This window comes from Salvia hispanica, chromosome 4 (assembly GCF_023119035.1).
Source record: "Salvia hispanica cultivar TCC Black 2014 chromosome 4, UniMelb_Shisp_WGS_1.0, whole genome shotgun sequence".
In the NCBI taxonomy this organism is placed as follows: Eukaryota; Viridiplantae; Streptophyta; class Magnoliopsida; order Lamiales; family Lamiaceae; genus Salvia; species Salvia hispanica.
Window position 1 is genome coordinate 1,918,741 of NC_062968.1, and position 20,994 is coordinate 1,939,734.

General features: G+C 35.0%; 3 protein-coding genes across 8 annotated transcripts; all 3 read left to right on the top strand.

Annotated features, from left to right (window-relative positions):
* Nucleotide 1: 1 nt before the first annotated feature.
* LOC125217568 (uncharacterized protein At4g15545-like) lies at nt 2-2,535 on the top strand (the record flags this gene model as incomplete). The annotated part of the gene is made up of 8 exons (XM_048119086.1): nt 2-184; nt 322-390; nt 1,060-1,113; nt 1,255-1,315; nt 1,471-1,542; nt 1,628-1,882; nt 1,977-2,022; nt 2,111-2,535. Coding segments are annotated over 8 exons (912 nt in total), but the record flags the coding sequence as incomplete, so codon positions are not given.
* Nucleotides 2,536-8,006: 5,471 nt separating this feature from the next.
* On the top strand, nt 8,007-9,265 carry LOC125217663 (putative zinc finger protein CONSTANS-LIKE 11). The gene is made up of 4 exons (XM_048119179.1): nt 8,007-8,309; nt 8,389-8,520; nt 8,683-8,817; nt 9,099-9,265. The coding sequence occupies exons 1-4, from the start codon at nt 8,073-8,075 to the stop codon at nt 9,174-9,176; spliced, it is 582 nt and encodes a 193-aa protein (XP_047975136.1). The 5' UTR covers nt 8,007-8,072; the 3' UTR covers nt 9,177-9,265.
* A 3,978-nt stretch (nt 9,266-13,243) lies between these two features.
* Nucleotides 13,244-20,667, top strand: LOC125223048 (molybdenum cofactor sulfurase). 6 transcript variants are annotated; one of them, XR_007176657.1, is made up of 24 exons: nt 13,244-13,454; nt 13,748-13,846; nt 13,942-14,000; nt 14,112-14,272; nt 14,437-14,591; nt 14,680-14,808; nt 14,990-15,116; nt 15,371-15,473; nt 15,544-15,589; nt 15,686-15,724; nt 15,800-15,956; nt 16,178-16,280; nt 16,432-16,548; nt 16,888-16,965; nt 17,047-17,148; nt 17,537-17,621; nt 17,697-17,798; nt 18,029-18,093; nt 18,489-18,640; nt 18,944-19,179; nt 19,279-19,415; nt 19,571-19,681; nt 19,767-19,979; nt 20,568-20,667. XR_007176657.1 is itself a non-coding variant. In XM_048126006.1 (23 exons), exons 1-23 carry the CDS (start codon nt 13,337-13,339, stop codon nt 19,863-19,865), a joined length of 2,580 nt encoding a protein of 859 aa, XP_047981963.1. In that variant the 5' UTR covers nt 13,244-13,336; the 3' UTR covers nt 19,866-20,107. The 6 variants fall into 6 exon arrangements, 4 of the variants coding, with proteins under 4 accessions (XP_047981963.1, XP_047981964.1, XP_047981965.1 ...); XR_007176658.1 differs by lacking the exon at nt 20,568-20,667 and having other exon boundaries at nt 19,557-19,681; nt 19,767-20,107; XM_048126006.1 differs by lacking the exon at nt 20,568-20,667 and having other exon boundaries at nt 19,767-20,107.
* The last annotated feature ends 327 nt before the right edge of the window (nt 20,668-20,994 follow it).

Here is a 20,994-nt window from a genome sequence, read left to right on the forward strand (position 1 = left end):
GCGTAAGATCACGTCCATGGCGATCGCGTCGCGCGTCACCAAGCTCGAGACGGAGGCCGGGAGTCTCCGCCGGAAGCTTCACGAGAAGGACCGTGTAATTCAGCAGCTGGAGGATAAGGTCGCCCAACTCGACGGGGCCTATCAGGACGCCGAGTTCCGATTGAAGGTTACGCGCGAAGATAATGTATGCTTTTGATTTTGATTCTGCTCCTTTTCCGCATTGTTTCAGAATAAAATAATTGAAAAGGAATTTTTGTTTTTTTGTTTTCTTTATTTGAATTGGGGATTTAGGGCTTTTCTTACGGTTTGTATGTGTTGCAGATGAAGCTGGTGCAGGAGAGAGATTCGTTGGTTTTGACAGCAAAGAAGCTCAGTCGTGATGTGGCGAAGGTGATAACATTTCTCTTTTGGAATAGGATTAACATAAATTTTGATAATCTTTCTCTCTGTTCATTGTCATTTGGGTTAGAACACGAGTTGTAGTTGTTATTGGTCCACAGTTACTATTCGTTTATCCCTAAATGTTAGGGGAAAACTCTTTACCAGCGTGTAAATTATGTCATTCAGCCTGTGAATTATGCTAGAAGACTAAAATGCCTTTCGTAACTCCTATACGATTCACTGAGTTGATTATAAGGAAGTATTGATTTTCTTTGGCTGGATTTGATGTCTGCATAATGCATATGCTGATCAAAATTGACTTTTTTGTATGTTGATTTTTGCAAATTATTATGTTGTCTTCATTACTCCCATTTTAGTAAAAAAAACACATTACGAGTTATGAGACTAATGCACACTTTGGTATTCATTTGAGTTATTGTGTTTTGTGAAATGATAATTGGAGCTTGTGTTGGTGAAAAGATAATTAGAACTATAAGTAGTTATTTCTGAAATTGATTATGACACTTGTCCAATTCCAAATTGTTTGATACCTGATGTAAGCTAGGTTGCTGGTTCAGTCTTCTTTGTGACTTGTGTTAAAGATCGTGTCTTCTTTTTTCCCGATGAGTTTAGTTGCTTGGTTTTCATTTACTCCTGACATTTTTGATCTTTTGACAGCTAGAGACATTTAAGAGGCAACTCCTGCAGTCATTGAATGAAGAAAATGCACCAGTATGTTAACTAACACTCTTTTGTGTATCGTTATCAAGTTTGATGCTTTCCTACTTAATACTCTAGTATCTGATCTCAAGTTTAATAGCTAATGTTATTTACTCCGATCTAAAGATTAAATTTCTACTTTTCTTACATCAGTCAGAAACTGTTGACATTGGAACTTATGACCAATCAGCCCCCAAGGCTTACATAACAAATGGTAATGTTTCATTTCTGTGAAATTTCTTATAAATCACTAGCCTTGGAATATTCTTCGAATGTTGCAATTGTGTTACAGTATAGAATACTCATATGTTTTTGTTTTTTCTGTTGTAAAATGCTATTGTTGATTTTGATAACTATTGCTCGGTACAGATGATTCAAATGGCTATGAGAATCATCATTCTTATGGTGGTGCTACTGACAACACAAGCACAAATGATGAAGGTGCTTTGAAGTTGGTTATTGAATTCGGATTGATAATCCATACATATGATTTAAGTACTGATTTCATGGTTTGCTTCTGTTGCAGTTTCTACGCAAGCTGGGAAAAAGTTGTCCGTCGCACCCTATATAACTCCCCGTCTCACTCCTAGTGGTACTCCAAACGTGATTTCCACTAGTGTATCCCCGAGAAGGTACTCAGCAGCTACTACTCCTCAGAGAACCTCTGGTGCTACTTCTCCTTCTGCAAACTACGATGGAAGAGGATCCTATTCGTCTTGGTACCCTTCCAGCCAGCAGTCGTCAGCCGCCAACTCTCCTCCTCGAGGACGTCCACTGCCAGGTCTGTAAATGCTTGAAAGATTTTATATCGGATTGAAGTGATTAAATTTCTTCCATCCGGTCCTAAACTCTTAAATTTTATTTCATTTGAGTAGGCCGTACTCCTCGAATTGATGGTAAAGAGTTCTTCCGTCAAGCAAGGTGAGTTTGAGGATTGCTATCATACTGATGATGTTTAGACTGAAAATCGTTGCATTGTGTCATGGGGTGTTTATATTGCAATGTGCAGGAGTCGGTTATCACTTGAGCAATTCAGCGCGTTTCTGGCAAATATAAAGGAATTAAACGCACAAAGGCAGTCGCGGGAGGAGGCGCTGAGAAAAGCAGAAGAGATATTCGGGACAGACAATAAGGATCTGTATCTCTCATTTCAGGGGTTGCTAAACCGCAACCTGCACTAGAAAGGCGCAGTGTGCTCGTTGGTTCATGCTCGAATTGTTTTCCATTTCCTCGTGGAGGATGTGTCGTCCGATTTTGACAGGTACTGCTGATCCAGATTAAACAAACCTTGTTTCTTCTATTTTGTGCAAGGACACATGGTAGTTGTAAATAATGGCATTTTTGTTGTGTGCTGCTATTTAATGACATTTTTCGTTCTATTGAAGAATAAAACATGCATAATGCTCCGATTGGAAATTGATTCATCTTTGTCTCTGTTTGGCTGAATTTTGGGCAATAAGTTGTGGATGTATATCATAATTAAATCTCATTAGTATACATCAATATATATATTTAAAGTTCATATATCATAAATTTGTTTTATCTAGTGAGATTAAGAAAAATTAATCGCAGGTAATATGTATGTATTTAGATTATTTTGTTTGGAATCTATTTTCAATTTTACCATGAATCTTAATCGTGCAGACATAGTATCAAGTTGGTGGTTTAAATAGGAAGACTCAATTATTTATGAGCATAAAAGAAGAGACAAGGCAGCAAGTAGCATATCTCCATGTTAGGAAATGCAAGTTTGAACTATAAACCACCCCTCACCATTGATTTATCTCCAACATCTTTTCATGTTTTCAACTTTTGCAAATGTATATAAACATAATACAGGGGTGCATTATGGTCAAAATTTTGTTAAAAATCAAAACAAATCTCAGTCATTGGATCCTAAGATTGGATGGTCGTGATAAGCTACATTATTAGCCCAAGATGTTACATTATTAGCCGAGCTATATTATTAGACTAAAATATTGCATTATTGTACTAAAATAGTAGTAGTACATTATTAGCTAAGTTACATTATTTGACTAATAATCTCCATTACTAGATGACACGTGGTATTAATCTAACGGTTACATTACAAGATCTAATGACTGAGATTTACTTTTATTTTTGACAGAATTTTACTTATTAATTTGATCACGTCCCCGTAAGAGTATATGTAAATAAAACAGTAATAACCATAATCCAATACAACTTTTTTACCCTAATATTCCCTCCGTCCCAGAAAGATTGTCCCAGTTCATTTTTTGCACTCGTTTTGCAAAAATAATAATAAATAGGTAAAATTGAAAGAGAGTAAAATAAGAGAAAGAATAATATAGATAAGATTATTCTCTACATTATTCTCTTTTTTACTTTACTCTCTCTCTACTTTAACTATTTATTATTATTTTTGCAAAACTGGTGTAAAAACAGAAATGGGACAATCTTTCTGGGACGGAGGGAGTAATACTTATCATAATAAAGGAAAATAGCTGAACATAAGTAATAATAATAACAATAATAATAAAAATAAAGGAAAATGGCTTTCTACTAAAAAGTTAAGATGCCCAAGAGGCTTCATGTGGGCTGCAAAAACTGCAAAGCTGATTTGATTTCTTTTGTTTATTCTTATCCGCTTCTCTTTTGAATTAATTAAAGTTGCATAAACCGGCTCACTTAATTTATGACCTTTTAGAATAAGGTTTGTTATTTATTTAGGGGTTAGTAGTAATATTTTATGTGTTCGATTTTGGACGTATTGCATGAAATATCACCACCTTTTCTCCATCAACTATTCTAAATTTTAAGCGTTTTTAATCAAATATCCAACTATGTAAAATTAGGCGACATAAAGTTATTAATCTTGTAGAGTCTAAGGGTGTAACATTTTCCCACTTCAATACATGAAACGACATTGTTTTAGCAAAAAAATAAAAATAGTTACCTAAAAATTATTATAATGTCCTCGTAGCAAACAAATTGAATTCATTAAGTTTATGGTAGTTGTCTAATCAATAGAATATTGAATCCAATCAAAGGTGCATCAAATCCAAGGACAACAAGATACTCGTATCCTATCATATCATCAATTTATTTCAATTTACTCAAGAAATACCTATAAAATTATTCTCTGTGGGATAATATTTTGGATTTGCATAAACAAACATGGCATGTTACATTGACGTGGAGCTAAATTGTTAATCATTAAGCATATATGCAAGGACCACGATTAGGTATTTGTCCTGCAATATTTTTGAGGCATATTGTTTTAATCTCCTACAAATAGGGGGACATATATATAAAAAGAACAAAAAAATAATTAAAAAAAGAAAAAGAAAATGTGCGATATGAATTGGGAATTTGGGATCCTGTGTTTGACTGAGGCATCAAAGAATTATGTATGTACATTAAAAGTTCGACAAATCCATAGCCACCACTCCATGCACATATATACTAATTCATTCATTTCAAGAGAGACAGAGTAATCGAGAGCCGAATCTATTGAATGAAAATATATATACTCGAAACTATGTATATGTAGCGGATTTAAAACATAATTTAGAGTATCTATTGATGAGAAATGATTTGCACCCTGAAGTAAACCAATAGGAAAAATATAACCATTTCTTACAAGCACAATTTTTTAAAAAAAATTGTTACGGTCTCAATGTTCATATCGGTTATGAGAGCAACTGGTGTTGGATTAGTTCTCCTATTTGGTCTATAAGTTTCTCAAAAACGACTACATTTAAAATCATCTTCTTCTACATACAAGGGCGAATGTACATGTTAACAAAGTGGGGCAATTGTCCCACCTCTTATATTTCATCCCATGTATCTATATGCATATTTTAAATTTAATTCTTTTAATTTTCTACTAAGTGCCCCTCCTCAAAATTTTAAAATTCCTTTGTATATAAATTTGCTCCCTTTCCTTCAAATTCCTAGCTCCGCTCCTGTCTGCATATCAGGAAAATGATGTTCAGTCAACCATATGAGAAAAGAAGGCCCTCTCAGACAATTTGAAGATAAAAGGGAAATGTTGTAAGTAACTTAGGACGAAGGGAGTACGTGCAATAAGTTAAGTTCACATGTAGTAATGTACTACTCCATACAAACTTTATAAATTCTAACTAGTCGATTTCAATTCAAGTCCTAAACATTTCACGTTCTAAACTTTATGAAGATTCTCATTTGAACTTGTATCTAATCTAAATACTAGTAATAGTACTATTTATTAAGTTAATATGATGTGCAGGGAACATGATCCTGTTCCCTCAGATATATATTCAAAGAGCAATTGCGAAAGAGAAGTTGGAACCTTACTTGATTTACTTGCTTTCTTTTCAGATATGGAATCTCGAATCTCTTTCACTCAACTTGATTGCAAGTTTGCGTCACATCCCTCCCTCCCACCCCAACCTCTAAAACGACATGCGCGGCGCCACCTAATCCACCAAATGTGTGAGGACTTACTTAAAGCTAGAAGATGGACGGAGCATAATCACAGAAGCAACTCTGATATACATAAAGGTGCATTATAGCTCGCCCTGCCTCCTAGTTAGTTGGTTGATGTTTGTTTAGTTTTTGTTTTCTTTGTTCTGCTTCAGGGGTGCATTTCCTTTGTTTAGCTTTCTTTTTCTGGTTTGAGTTTTTTTTGTTGCTTGTTTTCTTGGGCTAGTTTGTTGATACTGAACTTTGGTTCCTTTGCTCACCGATCTCTAAGCGGTTTGAGCCTTTTCTCTCGTCAAAAAAAAAAAAAAAATTGTGTTCTGAAATTACAATTTTACTATGCAAAAGTGAAAATTCCTCCTTCGATTGCAAATTATATCAATTGATACATTCCTAAAATTATTCTGAATCCGCCACTACTTATAGCTAATCGTTCCCAATTCCAATCACTAGGATGTCTCAAAAAATTCGGACATTAGACATTAGGATATCCACCAAAATTAGACAAATTCTAATATGAGAAGTTTTAAACAACATATTAACCATACATCATTTTAGACCACTAATACTATTTCTACCACATTTTCCTCATCTCTCTCCTACTTTATCAATTGCGTATTAAAATATGTGTCATTTACAACGTTGTCTATTTTTTTTTTATAATATATATTCAAACCGACATTCATATATTCATGTGTTCGATATGTAATCATCAAAACTAGAAGTAACAAAACCTAAGGAATAGAATCGTACATGGCACATGAATATAATATAAAAAGGGATAACATTTGTTAGCATATAGAGAGTTATACACCTCTAATAATCATTAATATGATGGGGCATTTTAAATCTTTTGACCATATTCTGTTGTGTTGTGTGTCAGTGTGTGTTAGAGAGTGAGAGTCAAGAAAATTTCTGATTCTGTTACTAAGATGTTTGATAGGCATGCTTTTCGTGGAGAATTGACATAAAAAATAAAGTTAGCCTTGTATAAGAGGAAACTGTGTATATGATTTAAAATGTATTTATTCCCAGACATGAAATCACCATATTATATTCCTTTTCATATTTTTCGATATACATCGAATAGGAAAATATTATATGTGGGCTGCAGACACGAGAATCGGTCCTCTTTTCGTCCTAAATTCTGCTTTGACCATATTTATTTTATGAAAAAATAATAGTCCTTCTATATTACTCCCTTCGTTCCATAGTAACGGAAGCGTTTCTTTTCGGCACGGAGATTAAGAAAAATTGTGTTAGGTGAGTTAAGTAAAGGGAGAGTAAAGTGGAAAATGAAAAAGGTAGAGAGATGAAGAGCGAATAAAGTAAGAGATTGTAAAATAGATATGGAGAAATGTGTTGATTTTATGACTCAAATATATATGAGGGGGATGTACCAACAATTTTTCATCTTATGACTATTATCCAAATGGAACCATTTATATTTAAATAGATAGAAAATAAAAAACCCACTGAATAATTGATGGAATTGTATAAAATGATTATGCTAGCTGGCATTGAAAATCAAAGAAAATATATGGTCCGAATCATAGATTCTTAGGCTATGTATATAGGTCAGATCAAAGGGGACAGCTTTAAACAGTAGAAGAATAGTGAGCACATGAAGTGCTCTATTCTGCTGCTTCCTTTTACTTATTTATTTTCTTTCTTCTTTATATATATATAAATTCAGATTTATATGATCATCTTAACTAGACTGAAACAATTCAAAACACTAATATAATTATAACTAACTAATCAAACTTGGAACAAAAGTTGGAACACTAATATAATTATAACTAACTAATCAAACTTGGAACAAAAGTTGCATTACTCACTACTCTGCAAACTATAATTGCATAAACTACTATATAATTAAGTAGTAAATTAATTACTAATTTAAACTCCTGTTGTGAAAGTCTATCCAAGAGCCAATAAAGATGAGTAAGGAAAGTTGGAAGCAGTATATATATAAGTGTTGTCCAACCCCAATTAATTTTGGGCCTTTTGGGTGATCCAAAAATAAATTCGTGTGGACTTGGCTCCATCCAAAGCGGACAATACCTAACTAATGTGCAGTTGACGATCCCAATACAAATTCCACCACTAATACCCAAAAATATTTTCCCTATCACTATAATTAGCCAGTAATTTGCGCCAATTATGGAGTAGAAAATGTGTGTTTCTTTTTAAATCAACAATCAGGCACATGTTCTCACATTATCAATAAAGAATCTATTACTATATACTATAATAATGTAAATTTAAGACAAACCTCGTACACAAATCAGATGAAGATTCTGCACATATATAAATATGCATTAAGATGATAATAAGACCTAAATGAAGACTAGACATGAGAGAGACAGCAAGTGGAGAAGGGGCCATTTTTGTTTGATGCTATAAATAGTTCCCACCACCATCCCAACTTCTTCACAACCAACTCCCCATCATCTTCTTCTTCTTCTTCTTCTTCTTCTTCTTCTTCTTCTTCTTCTTCTTCTTCTTCTTCGTCTTCACTAATGGATCGCTACTGCTTCGATTACCCCCCCGATTTCTGCAACTCCTCAAACATCTTCAACTCCAACCTCCCATTGCTGAGCTACGACGTCAATTCCCCGGTTTCTGTCGCGTCGTTTCCAGACGCCGCCCTTCCTTCCGACTACATGGTGGTTCCGCAAATGGAGGCCGGCTTTCGTGATTTCTCGGCCGGTGAAGAGTGCTGGCCGCCTTACAGTCCCATGCTTGCTGAAAATTGGGTTTGATTTCCAACTTTATGCATATACAATTTCACTTTGGCATTTCTTCGAATAGGTTAATGAGTGTTTGTGGTTTTAGGGGATACAAGGGAAGGCGGCGGATGAGAGCGATCAGGTGAAGGTGGGGAGATATTCTGCTGAAGAAAGGAAGGATAGAATTCTCAGATATCTGAAGAAGAGAAACCAGAGAAATTTTAATAAGACCATCAAGGTCAGAATATGAACTAAGACGATCTTAAAATGATCTCGGTGTTTAATTTGGTTATTCAGTTATGCATTAGGATTTAGTTGTGTTTTTTTTTTTTTTTTATCATGGCATTGTATGTGTGTGTATTTTGGTTGATTTTCGTATGTGTATTCGGTGGTGGTGCAGTATGCTTGTCGGAAAACCCTAGCCGACAAACGTGTCCGAGTTCGCGGGAGATTCGCAAAAAACAATGAAGCCTCTCAAGATGAAATATTGATGGACTCGGCCTCTTTTCAACTAAACTATTCATTTCAAGACGAGGTACTTACATATTAATTTGCTGTGTATTTCGTATAAACAGTGACAGATCCAGAAAACAGAACTCGTGGGTCAGACACACTAAAAAATGTCGTTGGAAGGCAATGGCCGTCGCAACTCCATAGGTCAAATTTAGTGGAGTTTTTCTGGCCCTCGTGAGGCGGTGGTGGAGTGGGTCGAAGTCGACCCACGGTCCCATCTGGATCTGTCATTGCATTTAATAATCTTTTAATCAAAACTTGGTACTATTTATTTAATCAATTTTATGGTTAAATGTTTGGCAGATGGTGAAGTTTGATGAGGAGTATTGGATACAAGTAGCAATGGACAATCTTGGTCACTTTCCTTACTTAGGCAGCTAGAATCAGCGGTCGAAATTATCATATAAATTAAAATTGATGTTTATTTTATCATTTATGATATTGAATTGCAATCCTAGACTCTCAATCAACGATGATTAATATATATCATGATTATTCCAATTCTACTTACTTTGCAATGTCAATAATGTGAACTTTGTTAATTAATTATGAGTGATTAAATCTCAAGTCAATTAAATTAGTACTCCCTCTGTTCCCTCATAGTTTAGAAGGAACTTTTCGGCACAGAGTTTAAGAAATGAATGTTAAGTGTGTTAAATAAATAGATAAAAAAGTAAGAAAAAGAAAAAAATAGAGAGAAAAAAGTAAAAAGTGAATAAAGTAGAGAGAATAAAGTAAGAAAGAGTAAAGTAAGAAAGAGAAAAAAATTACTATATATGGAAATGACTCAACTATAATGGAACTTCCTGAAATGGAAAAATGACTCAACTATGAAGGAACGGAGGGAGTACCACTAATTAGTTATAAACCACGAATCCGAAGTTGGAAAGTCTTGAAATGATGAGCATACCTTTTGTGGTTGTGATCGATTCTTTGATTAGGTTTTTATTCCATTCACAATATACCCACATGCATACATCTAAGCTTTTGTCAATAGCTTTTTCCCTTCTTTATCTCGTGTTAATGTGGTGTTTTTAATAGGATCAATAACTATTCATAGTCAATATTCGTGATGATTCAAACCACAGACCTATAGATCAGAGGAGAAACGAAGATGCGATTTATTTATCACACTTTTGGATTTAATATATTAATGGATTCATATATATTGAATGAAGCACATGCATAATTAATTGAAGGCAAAAGTGAAATTAAACTCGCAAAGAATCTAAACTAGACAAATAAACACATCATTTAACAATCCATTTAAAAAAGGAAAAAAAACATGGGGTGTGTAAAAATTATGGCGAAGAGAGAATACAAGTACAAAGTCACTTTTTCATCAAATGTCAAGCTACATTTATAAAAAGGCTTAGCTACTACTCTAATAATGCTTTCCTTTTATAAAGTAAAAAACTCCAATGTTGTATTGAAATATTAGTTCACTAAAAGAAAAAAATGTATAATATAAACGAAAATGGAATGCCCCAAGCATGCATTCTTCCAAGCGTAAGAAGCCACTAAACTGAAGTGATATTAAACATATTTTATGCTAAGTGTTCCACAAACCACATATTTTATCACACAACATGAACCATATATCCACAAATCACTACTTTGAACAAAATTCCAAACCTATGTAGTATTACACATCCATCAACTAGCTAGCTAGGTCTCCAATTAAATTAAACCAATTAATCAATCTTCCAACCACCATATTAATTACTATTACAAGAAACACAATTAACAACGGAACTTGATGACAAAAGATAGTCAATTGATAACAGAAAAGGTCATTGCAGTTAGACCTGCCCAAGGTTTACCGAACCGGCGGTTAAAACCGAAATCGTAACCATCGGTTACGGTTCCGAACTGAAACTGTGAGAATTTACCCGAACTGAAACAGTCGATTTTAGAACCGTGGTTCGGTTCAGGTTCAAAAATTTTCAAAACGAAACCGTGCCAGAACCGCCGGTTCCGGACAGTTTTAGACCGGAACCGCGAAAAACCGCCGAAAAACCGTGAAATCAAGCCGCAAAAAACCGACAGTTTGGAACCGTGAAAAACCATAAAAACCGCCAGAAAACTGCCGGTTCGGAACCGAAATCGAAACTGGCGGTTTTGGAACTAGAACCGTAACCGCGAAACACCCTCGCGGTTCGGTTCCGGTTCAAAAATTTCCAAAACTGGAACTGACGGTTCCGAACTGTAACCATCGGTTCCTGAACCGTGGGCACCTCTATTTAGAGTGTTTTACAATGAAAATATGAGTGCAATGGGTTAATGGAATGTGACGTATACACATCATTTATAATAAAAGTGAAATGAGACTTCTATTATATATCGGACAGACTTTAATCGCAAAATGAGACGTTTAATGGTGGAGTGAGAGAGTATATTGTTAGAATTTAGGAGGAATATGCAATGGATGAGTTTTATAGGAGTATATGATTAGAAATGAGGACTATAATCGGTGGCCTTATTACTCGAAATAAAATGGAGCAAGAGTGAAGTCGTTTTCGAAGGTAACATAATTGATTTTAGAAATCAGAAAGCACAACAAAGACATGAATACCTGTCCCTTGTGGTGTGGGGAAGGTTAGGTCTCAATCTCATATTCATACCTACATAACATATATGTAAAGAGAGAGACATATATAGTGGGATGAAATAAATTCTCATGATGGTTCCAATCTTTGTGCAACTATTTCGTTGAAAGTTACTCCTTCCGTCCCATAAAACAGTGCACACTTGTATGCGGAACTAATATATAGCGCCTTAATCATTGCAAAAGGCAAAATCTTGATGCTTATTGAAAGTAATCTCCTCATTTTTCATGGCTTGAAAATGAGGTTTTGTTAAAGATGCAGCAGATTCTATTTATGGTATGTGCAAATTAAATATTATGGGAGTTGACTATATGGAAAAATAATAGTACGAACCATGAAGCTGATGGCGACTTGTGTTGTTGATACCACTATATGTTTAGTATAGTGTTGATTGGTCCCTCAAATATTACTCCATATATATAATTATTATCGGAAGACCTAAGTTTCTAATTCACGTGACGCCCCAACTACATGTATTTCTCTCTAAATATATTAGGTACAAAACCATTCCTTCTATAGTACTCCCTTCCTCCGTCCCATGTTATTCGCACTGTTGTTTTTCGGCTCGTCACAAACTCCTTACACCATTTATAGTTTAAGTTAGAATTAATGCATTTAATTAATATGTTAGTTTAAGTTAAGAGCTCCTTTATTAAGTGATGTCTCATTACACTTAAAATTCTAATTTAATTACACTAAAAAATTAATTCCAAATTTACGGCCTAAAATAAAAAGTGCGAGTAACATGGGACGGAGGAAGTACTGCTAATAGAACCATGCACTTTATATGTATCTTTTGATAACACTAATCCAAATTGAGTTTTACATCATATGTAGAGAAATGGTAAAGGGTGCAGAGGGTAGAAATTTCAGTCACTAATTAGACCCAATAGCTATTCTAGTTGATGATTTATCAACTTGTAAGGATTTACTACTAAACATAATATTTTTATTGATTACTTTCAAATTTCAGTTATTATAGAATTATTTCAAATTATGCGCATCTTCTCCTTGCATGATTATACTAGTATTACATGGCATGTATCATATTATAAGAATAAAATAGGGTTAAAAATAACTCATTAATTGTGTTGTTAAAACCTCTCTACTTTAATTTATTAGTGGTTAATAGTTCACATTAAAACATTAGTGCGACCTGTAAATTTAATACACGAACTATCTATATATACTCCATAATCATGTAATGTTGGAGCTAATCAATTCATATCATGAAAATCACTCCACTCTTTGAATAAGTCTGGTAATTTTTTATATTTTATTCTTTCTAAGATACTATCACCAATCACTACTACAAGAAGAAATCGCAAAACAAAAAGCAAAATGTAGTCTTCTATCATAATAGTAGAAAACAAAATTAATGAAGTTTAATTTTTTTCAATGAAATTTACTCCCTCCGTCCACGAATAAGAGTCTCGTTTTTCCATTTTGGTCCGTCCACGAATAAGAGTCCCGGTTCATAATTACCATAAATGGTAAAGAGACTCCACATTCCACTAACTCATTCCACTCACATATCATTTAAAACTAATATATACAAGTGGGACTCATATTCCACTAACTTTGTTCCACTCACTTTTATTAATATTTCTTAAAATTCGCGCCATTTAGAAATAGGACTCTTAATCGTGGACGGAGGGAGTATTTATCAGTCATTTTAGCGTAACAAACTAAAATATTTGCAGAATAGTGGAGACATTTAAATGGAGTAAGGCTGCAAAAAAAGCCCATTTTTGGAAACGGCCCAATAAACACACACCGACTTACAACATTAATTTGGAATTCAAGAATCTTCATACCCAAAAATAAAATAAAAAAGAATCTTGTTTTCCTTGTTATGTGACAGCGTTGCTTCATCTGATTAACTGGTTTGGTTTAGCTCAATTTCCTTGATACTACTTTTTGAGCTGAAAGATGGATGGCGAATTCGACAAGGAGCGGTTCTTGAAGGAGTTCGGTGGAGATTATGGTTATCCAAATGCACTCCACAACATTGATCAAATCAGAGCTAATGATTTTAAGCGATTGAATGGTTTAACCTTTTCCCCCTTCTTCTCTTTATTTTATTTCAATTTTCGGGCTGAATTTTATGTAGAGTGTATTGTGACCATCAAGGAAATGAGCACTAGGCATACTTGATTATTCACCAAGAGTGAGAATTTTGATGTTATTCAGCTGAATACGATTTGGAGTTCATTTTTTTTCTCTGTTTTGTGATTGTGATGTTGATGACATTAAGAAAGTCGGAGTCTTGAAGAAAGAAAAGAATGTTTTTTGGATTATGTTTTTGTGGTTCTTGATTCTAGTGTTGGTTGGGCTGTGTAGATGTAGTATACTTGGATCATGCTGGAGCAACTTTATATTCCGAATCGCAAATGCAGGGCGTTTTTAAGGACTTGAGCTCTACTCTGTATGGAAATCCCCGTATCCTTCGCTTCGTTTTAGTGAAGTGATGATTGGCTCTCTCTTTGGACTTGAATTTTGAATATATGGATGTGATTCTTAAACTAAAACTATAGATAGCCAGAGTAGTTGCAGTGTGACAACCAGCGACATTGTTGGGGAGGTTCGTCAGCAGGTGAGGCCTTATCGTGATATCTGTTTTTTGCTTGCAATTTAGAGTTCCGGGATTTTGTGTTGATTTTCATTTTTGCATAATATTTGAGGGGTTGTTTGAAAATTGGTGCAGGTCCTTAGTTTCTTTAATGCATCTCCGAGAGAGTACAAATGTATATTCACCTCTGGGGCGACATCTTCGTTAAAACTTGTTGGTGAGACATTTCCATGGAGCCGTGGGAGTAATTATGTGTACACAATGGAGAATCACAACAGCGTTCTTGGGATCAGAGAGTATCCTTCTTGTTGAATGGTTTAAATAATTTAACGGCTTATTTTCAAATTTGAACGGCCTGGACTGATGAGGATGGTTGGATGCACTGCATTTTTCGTGTTCCAGTTCCATATTTGATACTACTTGTGTTTTAGATATTTTCTTCCTTAATGTTTTTCATTAGGTATGCCCTTAGACAAGGTGCTGCAGCCATTGCAGTTGACATTGAAGATATTACTGAGTCTGATGCAATGAGTGGTAGGAAATCTGGCATTAAGATTGTACCACACACTGTACAAAGGAGAGGCGAAACTGACTGCGGGAAAATAGATGAAACCAGTTGAGTTATTCTTGACATAATCACAACAAAATTTGCTAGTTTATCTTGTACTATTATACAGTGAAAGTTCCTTCTTTATCCAATTAGATATGGCATCATATGAAGCAGTGGAGAAATCGAGTTTTTACCATAATTTAAACAGGAGCTCATATTCACAGACAATCCTCAATCGAAATCTTTGTCTAACTTTTTTACCAGTTTGTAATATTTACAAGGGTGAGTTTTTTAGCGGTAACATATAGTAGTTTCTTAGAAGTGCCTATCGATATCAGGAACCAGTACTAAGAGCTACAGTTCTCTGAATCACTTAACAGATATGAGAATTATATAGTGTTAGTAAAAACTATGCTGTTATAATCACCTAATGTTGTTCTATGCGTGTAAATGCGTTTTACAGGTGAGACATACAATTTATTTGCATTTCCGTCGGAGTGCAACTTCTCGGGTCTTAGATTCAACCTTGATCTGGTTAATTCTATAAAGGAAGGTTCTTGTCAAATACCAGGAACTTTTCCAACTCAGAGGTATTTAATCATTTTATGACTAGACATTGATTTTTTTTTACTTGAGGGCCGCTCTTCATTCGATGTTTATGAAGCAAAAACCATGGAGATGGTGTATGCTGTCATTGACTGCAAGCTTTACTAATGATGAGATCTTTGTGTTTCTGCATCTGCTGAACTTGAGTGAATGAGATCTATGAAATGGAAAAACATGTTGTGTGTTTGGAATATAACGATTTTATAGCTGGAGATTCATGCTTGATATCTGTGAACAGTGGGCACTGGATGGTCCTGATTGATGCTGCAAAAGGAAGTTCAACATGCCCTCCTGATTTGTCAAAATACAAGGCAGATTTTGTAGTCGTCTCATTTTATAAGGTATTTATGATATATCGTGTATGTTGTCATGAGTGCTGTTGCTTTTCTCATTATTATTTTGTTCCCTCAGCTATTTGGATATCCAACTGGAATTGGAGCTCTTATTGCTCGAAACGGTAGACTTTCCTAAGAAGAATGATATAAACTTGAAATTCTTGGAAAGTGCAACAATCTAACAGAAATCCCTCCCCCTCCAAAAAATATTGTTACAGAGTCGGTTAAGTTATTGAAGAAGACCTATTTCAGCGGAGGTACATATTTTTTCATTTTTCTCCAAGTTATAATCACATCTGGTTGATGCACTCTTAACTTTCCAATTTCTTTAGGCACAGTGGCTGCATCTATCGCAGATATAGACTTCTACCAAAGAAGAGACGGTGTTGAGGAATACTTTGAGGATGGCACCGTATCTTTTCTCAGCATTGCATCCCTTCATCATGGATTCAAAGTTCTTAACACATTAACCATGCCTGCTATTTCCAGGTGCCACAGAACTTGTCCTTATCACCAACACCAGTGAACATGCATGACTGCCATCTAATTTGATTTGTGACATTCGAGATATTGCTTCCGAGTAACTGAGTTTGAATTTAGCTGTATTGGATAATATGGGATTTACTCATTTCACCTTTAAATTGCTTTTTTTTTCATGTTACTTGTATACCTTTCAGATCATTATAATAATTGGGCTTTCATCTCTTAAGGCACACAAGCTCACTTGCCTCATACGTTAGGAATGCATTGCTGAAGCTGAGGCATGAGAACGGAAATTGTGTTTGCATATTGTATGGCATTAATGATAATGAGGTTAGTCATCATTTTATATGAAATTAGAATGTAACTCTATACCATTAACTCAAACCTTACCTTCTCCTTTGACTTGCTGCAAAGTGGTTGAGCATTATGATATTGTCTCTATTACTTTTGCTTACTCTGGTTATAAATTATCTTCCTTCAGTCATTGTTCGATTCAATGGGTCCTGTAATTTCATTTAACCTGAAAAGACCTGACGGATCTTGGTTTGGCTATCGAGAGGTGGAAAAGTTGGCATCCTTGTCCAATATCCAGTTGAGGGTAAGACTGTTGAGCTCAACCTCTGTATCAGGATACGCTTAATATTTTTACCTTCAATTTTGCATTAGTTAAAAGATTGTAGTTTGATGCCATGACATTTAAAGATCCTTATGTTCATATCAAACAATCAATAATCTTGCATTTTGTGGCTTGAACAGTTCTAAAATGTTATGGAATTGTTGAGTTTTTTCCTAATTGTTTCCATTTTTGTGGGTGGTAAAGATCTATACAGGAGATGTGTAATTTTAAAATATAAAGTTTTCATTGGTTTTTGTTAAGGAAAATAGGATATGTTTCTCTGAGTACAAGCGTTTTGAAGATCTCTGATGTGTTTTTTAGACAGGGTGCTTTTGTAATCCTGGTGCATGTGCAAAACATCTTGGGTTGTCTCATTCGGATCTTGTTTCTAACATTGAGGTATACACTGGTTACTTCACCATCTATTAACTTGTTATATAAACAAAATCTAGTTGGAGACTGTATATTTTTTAAATTCAGGCAGGACATGTTTGCTGGGATGATCATGACATATTGAATGGCAAACCAACTGGAGCAGTTAGGGTGTCATTTGGTTACATGTCAACATTTGAAGATGCCATGGTATACTTTTCTGGATCTGTGGAATTATGTTGTCCATTCGATGCCAAGCTGTAAATTAATTTGTTCTTAGATTTTGCTTTCAACGAGGTTTATGTGGTTTGCATGTGGCCGATCTCAGTTTATTTGTTTTAACGGAAGAAACTACAAAATTATGTCACTATTGTTCACTAATAGTTCGCTACAAGTTCACATTGTAGATATTATGGTTTTATGGGTAATGGTGTTGCTTCCTGGTTAAATTGATACCATGATCTAAATGTAACATCTTAAAACTGACACTACTTAACACTACTCTTTATGAGATAGTGGTGATAAATTCATATAGATTCGAACTGCGTCTCTTCGTTTTTGCCCCCCATATGACAATACCTCTTATACTAATGCGCAGAAGCTTTTGAAGTTCATCAAGAGTTCATTTGTGCCCCAAATGACACATAATATAACTGGGGAAAGACCTTATTCTGCAACTGAAGGTGGTTTATAATTTGACTAGCTATAGCACAACTGCATCGCATCTTCTGTTGACAAGCTGTTGTGTTGTTATGCAGGGGTTGAAAGGACTTCAAGATACTTCCTCAAATCAATCACTGTTTATCCCATCAAATCTTGTGCTGGCTTCAGTGTGGGGAGCTGGCCTTTAAGTAATACTGGTATTATATCTAAATTGCTTTTAGCTTGAAGCAAGATGTATTCTGGTCTCACTCTTCTATATGTATTTGGTAATAGAGATGGAAATTATTTCTAAGAATGACATAATGGTTTAATTGGCTTTGAAATTGCTTCGGAATGATATTTTTTAACCCTTAGACAGAGAATGTTACGTTAATTTTATGTTTTAGTGTATGTTTCTGAATTCTGTGCGTCCACAAAAAAAATTCAGGATTGTTGCATGATAGGGAATGGCTTCTCAAGAGCTTCAATGGAGAAATTTTGACCCAGAAGAAGGTGAGTTTTAATATTTTTGGAGCTCTTGCATTTAACGATAGACTTCTTGATCACATATTTCTCGCTTTTAGTTCTTAGTAGCATTTGACTTAAGGGAGATGGAAGGCCAGTTAGCATGTATTATGCATGAACTGATAAGAGTGCCTAACAATGTTTTAGTGTTGTGTGAGATCTATCCCTGCTTAGTTTTACGTGTACTTTTCTTTCTCTCAGTAGTTATTTGCTCACAACTCGAGTGGTGGCAGTTATTTAAATACGATGTGCTCTTTTTTGTTTTGTCTTTCTTGAACGAAACATTATGAACTTAGACCTGTATAGCTTTTCTCATTTCTTTTCTCTTTTCGTGGATGACTTATATTCTGCTACCATTATTAATTCAACTTTTTGGATTTCAGGTTCCTGAAATGGGTTTAATCAGCACGTTGGTCGATCTAAAATTAGGACTGCTTATTGTTGAATCTCCCCATTGCAAAGAAAAAATGCAGATAGAGCTTTCTTCAGCTCAATGTATAGGTAAACGAGAAGTGATGGAAATACATTCTCAAAGGTATGAAATTTCTGTTTCAGGTAAAACATTTTGCATATAATCACATGCTCATCTGACATCTCTCTCCACGTGTTTTAAATGGTTACTCGAAGGATGATAGGCACATCATCTAAAGGATGATTTGTTTTCGTTTAATGGATAACGTGACTGAGTGTATTGCCCACACTTATCGCTTACTATTGCTGATCCTGACACGAATATCTGTCTCCATGCTAAACTACAATTCATCGTATAAATCGTATATTCCTAAGGATGTTAATAACTAAAAGGGTCACTAAAATTGAAATCAATTTTCCTGTCTAGATATGAAGTTGGAGGCTACTGGAATGAAATCGACATTTGGTTTAGCAATGCTGTCGGTCGCCCTTGCACCCTTGTCAGAAGCTATGCTGTCCAAAATCAGACGCTGCCAAACAGGGAGCAGTGTATAGTAGGGATGTGCAGAGATTTCGAGACTAGATTGAATTTTGTCAACGAAGCTCAGTTTTTGCTATTATTGGAAGAAAGTGTATCAGATCTCAACAGCAGAATAAGATCAAGTACGTCGCTGTGCTTTTCTCCCCATCTTAAATTTTTCTTTTCCATATTTCCAAATCATGCTTTCTGTGGTTAAGTCGCTTCATTTTTTTTGTCAACAGAGTTGCGTAACGACTCACTTAACCAGCCAGCTGAAATTAATCCAATGAGGTTCCGTCCAAATATTGTCGTCTCTGGTGGTAAACCCTATGCCGAAGATGGTTGGAAGAGTTTGAAGATTGGAGAGAGTAACTTCAAGGTAATTTTTGGTGTACTTTTTATGTTTTTATTGCATAGTCCACTTTTCCTTTAACATCACAACTCCGTTAGTGTCGAATGAATCTTGTTTCTTTGATTATATTATCATATTGTAAAAGTTCTAGTGCTCATATTCGACAAGATTGACACGTGCAGTCCTTGGGTGGTTGCAACCGTTGCCATATGATCAATATGACCTCTACAGCCGGGACAGTGCAGAGGTCCAACGAACCGTTAGCCACTTTAGCATCTTACAGACGACTAAAGGTCAGCATGATCAATTCTATATAGCAATATTATTGTTCTCGGTTAGTACACGACTACATTCTAGATTGTCGTTCCAATGTCACAGGGGAAGATATATTTTGGAATATTGTTAAGATTATGCGATTTTATCGACCAAGATGCTTGGATTTCCGTGGGACAAGAAGTGATGCCAAACACAGATTAAATTTGCAAGTTATAAGGATGCACACTTTATCCTCGGCAATTTGGGGTTTACATGCGAATAACTGTAGATATATCTGCAAACGGAGTTCACGAGAGCTTGACTCGATGAACGATGGTTAGTTCTATTCATTTTAAACATTGCATTATAGTAGTACTCTATCTGTATTATCCATAGTCCATCATCAAACATCATGTTGTAGATTATGTCCACCATAATAAATGAGAACGTCTCGGAATTAGTCATTTTAGAGGCTATGTGGTACAAATACTGTTCTAGTATTCGAAACATGGTCTTCGTAGAGTCCGGATGCAATAAGTTGTGCTTCTTTTGGTTTATGACCGCATACATTAGCTGCTCGTGGAACGGGTATGTAGTCTGGACCCGGTCTTTCTTCACGGAGACCGGACTTGTTATATGTGGATTATGTAGGAGACAGTGTTGATACTAATTAATGTACTCCCTCTGTTCCATAGTAATGGAGGCATTTCTTTTCGGCACGGAGATTAAAAAAATTGTGTTAGGTGAGTTAAAGTAAAGAGAGAATAAAGTGGAAAATGAAAAAGGTAGAGAGATGAAGAGAGAAAAAGTAAGAGAGAGTAAAGCAGGTGTGGAAAAATGTGTTGACTTTTACTAAAAAGGGAAATGACTCTATTACTATGGAACGTACTAAAATGACAAAATGACTCTATTACTATGGAACAGATGGAGTACAAGATTTGGGGGAATCTTTTGCAGGCCGTGGCAAATTTTAAACTATTCTTTGACTATGGTGTTTGCATAAACTAATTAAAAACTTTTTTGTTTTTAGAATGACTAGAATTTGTATGAGTTGCGACAGATGTTTAATTATATTAGTGAATTTGTTTTATGGAATGTTGGTTGAGTATGATTTGGTCTGTTCAACATTCTTGTGTGCATCTATTTTGTTTTGTCGATGTTGAAAATTTGAATTAGGAAGAGGTCTTGAATCATCATACAAAAATGCCAAATTGTTGTTGGTAATAATTTTTTATAAGGAGCAAGATTCAGACAAATAAAAGTGCAGTCCTAATGCTTCAAGTAAGATTATTTATATTTGATTTAATGCAAGTGTTCATATAAGTATTGACACGATGATGGACATTTGATC

Bases quoted from the DNA above. Each gene is read 5' to 3' on its own strand.
- LOC125217663 (XM_048119179.1), top strand. From the start codon at position 8,073: ATGGATCGCTACTGCTTCGATTACCCCCCCGATTTCTGCAACTCCTCA. The intron at 8,521-8,682 runs GTCAGAATATGA...GTGGTGGTGCAG, and splicing joins ATTTTAATAAGACCATCAAG to TATGCTTGTCGGAAAACCCT. The intron at 8,818-9,098 runs GTACTTACATAT...AATGTTTGGCAG, and splicing joins ACTATTCATTTCAAGACGAG to ATGGTGAAGTTTGATGAGGA.
- LOC125223048 (XM_048126006.1), top strand. From the start codon at position 13,337: ATGGATGGCGAATTCGACAAGGAGCGGTTCTTGAAGGAGTTCGGTGGA. The intron at 18,641-18,943 runs GTATGAAATTTC...TTTCCTGTCTAG, and splicing joins ATGGAAATACATTCTCAAAG to ATATGAAGTTGGAGGCTACT. The intron at 19,416-19,570 runs GTAATTTTTGGT...TGACACGTGCAG, and splicing joins TTGGAGAGAGTAACTTCAAG to TCCTTGGGTGGTTGCAACCG.